This window comes from Sphaeroforma arctica (assembly GCF_001186125.1).
Source record: "Sphaeroforma arctica JP610 unplaced genomic scaffold supercont1.309, whole genome shotgun sequence".
NCBI classification, from domain to species: domain Eukaryota; class Ichthyosporea; order Ichthyophonida; genus Sphaeroforma; species Sphaeroforma arctica.
This window is the reverse complement of record NW_014040249.1, coordinates 63,005-72,315: the sequence shown is the minus strand read 5'-3', so window position 1 is coordinate 72,315 and position 9,311 is coordinate 63,005. Positions and strand designations below refer to the sequence as shown.

At 42.0% G+C, this 9,311-nt stretch overlaps 1 protein-coding gene across 1 annotated transcript; it reads left to right on the top strand.

Annotated features, from left to right (window-relative positions):
* Positions 1 to 446: 446 nt before the first annotated feature.
* On the top strand, positions 447 to 7,697 carry SARC_05062 (hypothetical protein; the record flags this gene model as incomplete). Its single annotated transcript, XM_014301089.1, has 11 exons — positions 447 to 515; positions 602 to 685; positions 1,306 to 1,440; positions 1,751 to 1,867; positions 2,365 to 2,550; positions 3,299 to 3,475; positions 4,299 to 4,748; positions 5,033 to 5,287; positions 5,578 to 5,719; positions 6,062 to 6,204; positions 6,700 to 7,697. The coding sequence occupies 11 exons, from the start codon at positions 447 to 449 to the stop codon at positions 6,763 to 6,765; spliced, it is 1,824 nt and encodes a 607-aa protein (XP_014156564.1). The 3' UTR covers positions 6,766 to 7,697.
* Between the last annotated feature and the right edge of the window lie 1,614 nt (positions 7,698 to 9,311).

Here is a 9,311-nt window from a genome sequence, read left to right as displayed (position 1 = left end):
TAATTATATATATATATACATATATATATATATATATATATATATATATATATGTATATATGTATATATGTACGTATATGTATATGTATATATGTATATATGTATGTATATGTATATGTATATATGTATATGTATATATATGTACATGTATGTTGATATTTCTATGTCTATGTCTATGTACACAATATCCGATATTTATTATAGAAATAAATTTTTCGTACTCTCTGTTCACTGTGGATGTGATAATTGTGAGAATGCTGTTTTTCTTATGTAGATAGATTCTTGTGTATGTCTGATCAGACTTCTTTATATTCGACTTCTACATATGAGCTACTCGATAGTTATTCAATGCTTCAATACACTTGCTGCAAGTCGGACTTGCATCACAATTAGGTACCGCCATTTGAAATCATTCGAAACATTCAATAGTTTTGATTAACAATGTAATGGCCAAAACTGTCCATATTTTGCGGTGGAATCACGAGCATCCCAGCTTGCTTCAAGCTGTACACGCGGTCGCATATATTCATTCTAGCGAGCTTGTATTATATATCCAGCCGCTTCTGGTCTTGTTCTCACACTATTGAATTGTTGTAAACAGCAGTCCAAGAAGAAGAAAGACAAGAAGAAGAAGAAGAAGATTGTCGTAGTCGAAGAATCCGAGACAGAATCCGAGGAGGAGGAGGTATAGCGTTCATCCGTGTCTATGTCAATAACATACAGTGTATACACTATAATTTGTACTTGACGATGCAAATTAGAGTAGAGAAAATGTATATGGAAACTCGTGATCGCAGTGCAGCCACAGTTGTTACAATAGCTACAACAAAAGTAGCAGGAATTCATTATTCTTTGACGCCGTTGTCGTATCAGCTGTGCATCATATTACGATCCCTATACACTGAAACCAATTAATTTGGCTAGGAGAAGGGTCATTTTTATTTAGTTGAGGTACATTTTAAATCTAAACTTATAAGCACTCTGCACCAGAAAATAGTGTGGCATTTATACTCTTTTATGTCAGAATCTGTGCGCTTTGATGTCCGTTTGCTTTCATTGAACCGTGTTAAGTTGTGGTTCTGTTCCGTTCAATCCACAACTTGTGCGCTACTCTTATGTTTCAGGGTTTTTTAAAATTGTGATCGATTCTTGACGTCGTAAATGTGCTTGCAAGTACCTATTTGTCATAGTAAGTACTTGTTGACTGCAATAGATGATTTTAAATAAAAACCTAATCATGCCAATCTCCGTCCCATCTATTATAACATCGCATACTAAACTCGCTTCGGTCGTATATGTTACCAGGTGGTTATTGTAAAGAAAAAGAAGTCCAAGAAGGCTGCAGCCACTACCAGCGCCGCCCCTGCCCAAGAAGCTGAGCCAGAGAAAGTTGAGGAGCCCGAAAAGGCCCCTGAGATGATCCCTGCATCGTCAAAGAAGGTAAGTGCGGTGTTGTACCATAGGTACATATGATTTGTTGTTATATGTGTATACCATTCTATCATCAGGGGATTCCGATTGATCAAACATATGATATCGTAGGCGAATTTGAAACTATAGTATAGTATAAATGTACGTACCAGTTCAACTCGTACTACAAGTCAATTTTCCGTCTGGTATGACAAATAGTGTATGTGTTTCGTTCACACAGGCGTTCGAGTTCTACATACGTAATTTTTATGTAGACCTACTTATTCTTGGCTAAGTTTACATTCTAATCGATTGAAATCCAACTTCGTTCTACCTTTAGGCTAAGAAAGCGGCCGCTAAGATAGCGAAGCAAGCGGAGGAAGAGGCAAAAGCGCCCGAGCCAGAAGTGAGCGAAGAAGCTGACGAAGAGCCCGAGAAAGAGACAGACGAGCCCGAGGTATATACACACACACACACACACATATTATATATATATATATATATTGATATTGTATGTATTTTCCCTTCTGTCATAAGAAAGATTGTGCATGAATATGTATGTAAGTTATGTACTTAGCTGTATGCATATATATATTTTTATATGTATATGTACATACACACACACACACATATATATATATATAGATGTTTGCCTATATATATACATATATATATATTTTGATATTGATATTTATATATATATGTATATATATATATATATATATATGTGTGTATATATACATATATACTCTTTTACGTCCCCTACATTGACTTTTTCTCACCTATATTAATGCACTTGCGTATTTTTTCTCTGCAGTTGTTCTTCCTCCATATCGAGCGATCACTCACTACTTTTAATGCGACCATGTACTACTTCTTAAACGCCATTATTCCGTTCTATCCAGCACTCATGTTCATGCACCCACCGCTTCAATCAACCACTTTCGCCTGTAGGCTGCCCCCAAGAAGAAAAAGAACAAGAAGAAGAAGAAAAAGGCGGCAGTCAAGGAGCAGACCCTCCCTGCTGGTACAGTTATGGGAACGACTGAGCACATCACCAAGGAGGCATTCGAGGCCGATGACGAGTGGGAGACAGTCAAGTCAAAGCAAAAGAAGCCCAAGGAAAAGGTTATTGAGGAGGTGTGTATGTGTGGAGATAGTTACGCTGTACTCGTATATTGCAAATATAGCTATTGTATTCGTCTTTGGCTGTTGTAACTTAGGTAGCTGCATACCACTTACTTTGTGTGGGCGGACTCTGTTCTAGTTATACGTCACAGTAACTTCGAAGGTGACTCATACTATCGCTGGCTATACATCCAAGCACTGCCACATACACACCTGAGTTATTGCGTAGTAGTATAGCTATTGGATGTGATATATAATCTTGTAGTAACACTGCATATTTCCTCCTGGGTATGGCCTATGACGATCCGTAATTGACAAGCATATGTCTGAAGATCTTAATGTTAGACACTTACAATCTCTGAGGCCATACTTTCTTCCTTTATTTGTTGTAAATGAGATACATCCTGTTCTGAGTGGCGTGACCTATGCATCTCGTTAATTTTGCAGTCTATTACGCAGTCTGCATTTATTAGGCGTGTACTGCTCAGAATGATAGAACGATGGCGGTATCAAAGCAGTCACGGTTAACTAAGGACATACCATTACGCTCCACGCTTAAGCACAACTCATGGTTCACCACATAACAGCAATCTTTTTAGGATGCACGACAATTCAAACACATTTGCCGGTCACAGTATATAGCAGCTTTGTCTGGTAGTGTGCTTTGCAACGTTAATATATATATATATATATATATATATGGGTATATGTTTATGGACATGTATGTGTATATACTCACGCTGTCGTACATTACACACAGGCTACTATCGATGAGAGTGGTAGCACCGCCACTATCAACTGCGGCAACCACGTGCTGGCCATTATTGGCCCTAAGGGCTCAGTGATCCAGGAGATCCAGAGCAGCACTGGAGCCAAGATTGATCTGGACCGCAGCTCTAACGACGCCACCATCACTGGAGAACCCGACTGTGTCAAGGTGTGTGTATAGGTATATGTTTGGTGTTGCTATTGTATGGGTGTGTCTGTAGATTATTGGTATGTTCGAGTGTGATGTGTTTGTACAATTATATAGGTTTGTGTGTAGTATGGCGAGTATAGTATGCATGGGCTCGGAGAAGCTTGATACTCGTGTATATCCGTGTATCTTGGCGTAGTCTTGTTATCGGTTGCTTTGAGCTGTGATCACTCATTCTGCCTGGGATCGGTGACTTTTTTATTCCGTCTGTCATTGAGACTTGTACCCCATTGCAGCATGTCGATGTTGTGTCTAAATAATAGGGGCAGCTAGTGTTGCAGTGGCTCGCGTGTTGTTAAGGATATTCCTGCTCATGGACGTATTTGCTCTTGTCAAACGCGTACAAGTGTGTGTTGTTCATGAATCCTGGTTGATTATGTTGCTTCAGATTGTGTGATTTGTGTTTCGTTTCTTTTCTAGAGTCGCGTGTTTGGCTCTCGGTGCCATTCCATGTGATACTGAAACGGTAGAGGAAGGGTGAAAAAGTCTTTATTGTGTCCCTAGAAGCTCTTATTCCTAACCATACAACCAACCCACATACAATCCGTAGCTAGAAAGGTTTATGAAACTATGTGCTTGCGCTTGTTCGTACACCTGGGCGTCCTATCCTATACATACGAACATTTCCTTTGAGGTTACCCGTCTGCACTTATTTTAGAAGTTGTCCTACAAAGATAGCGCTGTTATCACTGATCATATATACGTATGCGCTGAGGCGCTCTCCAGCTGTCTTGATTGCTGATTGCGCTTGCTTAATCCCGACTTCGTATCATCGCAACACCAGGCGGCCGTGAACCGTATCGAGAAGATCGTTGGCGACGCGCAGAAGCTGGTTGACAGCCGACAACAAGTGGTGATCGACCTGCAGGACAAGATGGGAGCCGTTATCGGCAAAGGAGGTGAGAACATCAAGAGCATCCAGCAAGACTCAGGTGCACGCTTGGATATCGACAAGGACACCAACACCATCACCATCGGTGGTCAACCTGCCGAGGTCGAGGCCGCGCGGGTTGCCGTGATGCTGATTATGGAGCCCCCTCCCCCGGAAAGCACGTACAGACGCGAGATTGAGACGCGCATGATCAGTGCCGTGGTGGGTAAGAAGGGTGTGACCATCCGCCACATCCAGGACACGACCAACGCCAAGATCGACATTGAGCGCGCCGCCAAATCCTTCTGTGTGATCAGCGGTGACTCCACAGCGGTGATGCAGGCCTCCGAGATGATCAGCAAAGTGTGTACGATTGAGGTGTTCCTGTTTAGTGCGCTTGTTTTCGGTTGGTGTGTATAGTTTAATACTTGATGAACGCTCATGTATATGTATGCACGGTGGCATGTGCCATGCTTGCGTCCGCTTGCGTTATTGTGTGGTAATGTGTCAACTCTCGAAGTATTGTGCGGCGTCTCAATACTCGGGCAGACCTCACACAACTACGATCAGCACACAGGGTGCCCACCCCTCTTCTCTTTTAACTCACCCCAAACAATACTCGTATGCCAATGTCACCACGGTATCAGGTGATCGCAGAGCACTCGTGCTTCCACTCCATGGACATCAGCACCGACGATGTGCGTCTGCTAATCGGTGAAGGAGGTGCCACCATTCGGCAATTGCAGGCCGACACCGGCGCGTTTTTGGACATTGATCGTGACCACAGTGGCAGCGGTACTGAGGTCATCCGCATCAGTGGAACCCAGGACGCCGTCAATGCAGCCAAGGCTAGTATTGAGAAGACGCTCTCGGAGCCCCCACCCCTGCCCAAGCTCTCCAAGGTTAGACTGTTGGTTGGCTCGTTCTGCGCACCGTTTTCATTCTTTGCGTCAATGTTCACCATCCTGCATCTTTTGGATGTGTGGACATTGGTCGTGTACTTGTGTGCATTTTTTAATACACAATGCAATAGATTGATGTATGTCTTTAAGGCTGCGTGCCAGATCTGTATACTTTTTGGTCTGTGTTTGTGTATAATTTTTATTCATGACTTATCAGCTTCTCTCACAAGGCTACTGTCTGCATGTACGCATACTGACGCTCTCCTGGCTACGTTGTTGCTGCCCCACAGGGCGAGGTTCTTGAGGAGATTGACGTAGGAACGGCTGTGGGTAACATCATTGGTTCAGCAGGAGCCAACATCAAGAAGTTACAAGAGCAGACCGGTGCCAAGATCGACATCCCTCGTGGCCTGACCTCGTGCCGTATCTACGGTATGTATGAATGTATATTTATATATATATATACATATATACATATATATAAATGTATATATATATATATATATATTACCGACAAATGTCAAACAGTTTGTCGTTATCTGACAAGTATGCAAACAAACAAGCACTGCAGGGTATATGATAATTTGTCAGCAGATACGCATCAACCCAAGAAAAGACCTAGTTTGTACACTCGCACTCGCTCATTCGATATGCACGCCGGGGATTATGTACGTCTGTGTTGGTTTGCTGTGCACTTGTGTAGCAAGTTCACCCGTGCGACCGTTTTACTCATATATTGTCTATGCACGTGTGGGTTCTATTGCCAAAAAACAGGTGAGAAGGCAAAGGTTGCCGAGTGTGTGGAGAAGGTGAAGGAGATCGTCGAGAAGAGCAAGGAGTTGGATGCCAAGAAGGCCGAATACGAAGCTAAACTGGCTGAGCAAGCCGCCTCGTCGAATCAGACATTCACTCCCGACGTATGTGTACATGTGTGTGTATGTATGTGCATGTGTGTCATGTCATCCTACTGATTTCTCTACGAGAGTGCTTTGTACGTACACGTATCCTGCTAAAGTGTGTGCGTATATGAATGTCATTTCAATGTTCTTTCGACTTTTTACCGGTCAAATAGTTCTAAGATAGACAACTATAAATTCCGCGCAGTTCTCCTTTTGTTTGACGCACACCATTGTCTTATTGTCTATTGCCGATTGAGTGGTGAGGATGGTGCACGCATTGTTTTCTCCTCTGTTTAGATTTGTGTGCTTTTGGTTATACATCTTCTCGAAGATTCATGAACATGCACGGTTTTGAGAGTGCTTCGTGACATCGACAATTCTTTTTAAAAGCTTCGAGTTGCAAACAGCTCGCAAGATGCTTTACGGCAGTCCATATTATTTTGGCACACTACGCGTTTGAACCACTTTTCCAAAACGCTTTGATCTCTAAACGGTTGAAACTCTCTGCTTCAGGCTGACGTTGAGGCGAGTTGGGGTGTCGGTGGCAACTGGGGAGGATCAGATCCCGAGGGTTGGTGATAGCATTAAACGCGCATACTTTTGCGCAAGGAAGACTATAGGATGTGTACAGTGCACGGAGCAGATCTGGACACACCAATTGCAAACAACTACATATTAGGCCTTGAGGTCAGTTCTTTTTCAGGATTGGCCTTGGGTTATTAGTAGTGAACGGCCATCCCATACTGTTCCTCTATCGCAGTACGTGCATGCGTGCCATGGATACCATGGGAAGGGAGGTAGATTGGGCTTCCTTTGTGCCGCCTTTCCTACTCGTCGGTCAGTGGCGGTGTACTATACCTGATGCGTGAAGTTTGTATGTGCAAGTAGCACGCGCTGAAACGTGTGTTGTTTACACCAATACGCTGGACCTTCGATTTTAAAGTACGTCTGAGTGACAGGTTGCATGGATGGGCTTGGGTCGAGCTGTGGTCACCAGAACAAGGTTAGATGTTTAGGGGCATGGTTGCGCAGACAAGCGACGACATGTCGCCGTTAAAAATGCGGCAGTGATCTACTCGAGAGACAAGAATCGAAGACAGATAACACTGACCACACTTTTGACGCATTTGTATATTAGTAAAAGTAAAAACTTTTTGAATTTTGCATGTCTAAGAACAACCATTGGTCAACTTCTAAAACCAACCAGAGTTGTCTGCTTCTACTAATAATTAGCTTCTTATGGCAACACTATGCACAGCAGGCTGATTGTATATAATTGTCAACCAAGTTTATAGTCTAGGAATTGTCACTTCTTTATTGGGCGCACAATAATGTACTAAGTCGTTTTGTGAATCTAGTGGATTTTACAGCAAGCCGAGACCAGGAGTATGGTAGCGTCACGGGATAAATTGATATATTCTGTAGACAATGGAAACATGGTAGTTTCAGGTTGCGAATGAAATATTACGATAGTTTGAACGTTAGCTTAATCCGACCCTTGAAAGAAAAACAACTATAATAAATTGTAAGTCTATGAGCTATGGTTTTACGACGGAAATATGGTGCTTGGAGTTTAATATGTTGCCTTGTATGCAATGTGTATATACTTCTTGTATGTAACACCTACAATACACGCGTCCGAATCATATACCTGTTTTACGTAAATACGTACAACAAACGTATCCGAGTCATATATTAGTGGTAAATAAGTACATACCTGACAATGTAAATACATACGACACACGCATCGAACTCGTATAGATTACCAGCTCAGCCGATAAAATTTTAAATTCATGTCACCCTTGTATACGTGCACAAGAAACTTAACATTTTGTAACAACAATGTATATTGCATTTTTTTTTTCGCGAACATGTATTGCCGACCAACTTGGACTATTAGTCGGCATGATGTGTCAATATTACATGGGCGAAAACCATTGCCAACATTTGGGAACATGCAATCTTTTTAACGGCACAGGGTATCGATCGAGTCTAACATACACTGGTGTGTGAAAAGAATTCAACATCGAATTGTGAAATTAATTCAATATCGGAGTGGTGTACTGGACAGTCATTCTTGCTATCGCACTTTAATTAATCCCGAGCCAATTCACTGTAGCTTGCTCAAAAACCCTTTTCATTCAGTTCGTAGCGAATGTCGTTGTGTATTAATTCGAAATATAGGTACCATAACTGTGGGAGCTCATCATATTTTGCTATTTGAATGTGCAATATGACTGCGTGAAGAAGAAACCTGTCGAACTGTACAATACAAGATCATTATCGGAGAAAACCACAACTGTCGACCGATTTATCTCATTGTAAGTCAGTTAACACTTACAAAATAAAAATACCAGAGACAATCATCACTTCCGAAATGCGAAGTGGCCCATTAAGGGTTCACCTGTCGGGCTCACGTAGAGCTCATATTGTTTTGGTGGCAAGCCGAATTCGTCCGTGGCCTCTAACGTGTGCGAATCTGTGTACAGTTGCAAGTACACACAATTACATTCATGTAGGCGCTCGTACTAGTACTCGCATCAATACTGGTGCAACCTCAGCTTTTATTTAATCTTCTTATACGTGATTGTAAGTGCTATCACTTTGCAGTACTTGTTGCGCGAAGTTCACCATATCCTGCACTGTATCCATGACGGGCTAGCAGACTATTGACGTTGCTGTACATGAGGAGGGCACGGACACGGCTTGTCCTCCTGAACTGCTATCCATACTTCACCTATGAAAGGTATATACCGTGTTGACCCTATAGAGAGTTCACACCTTCCATACACATCATCGAGTGTGCACTCACACACCGTAAATTCGGGACGAATCCAAATTCATAGTCATGTCCGCCGTAACACTTTGCATAGTTATCACATCAGTACAGGCATCTTCTTGACGTCAGGGAGTTGTCAAATGAATATGAACTATTCTCTTATTTAAAATAGATCTTGAATTGCTTTGTTCTCAAACTTATCATCCAAACAGCAGAGAACCCAGGCTTCTCCATACTATAGTAAATATGTACATTTTGCGTATTCATGCTCTTTTGTATAGGTGTGTGTGTGTGTGTGTGTGTGTGAGTGTGAGTATATATATATATATATATATATATATATATA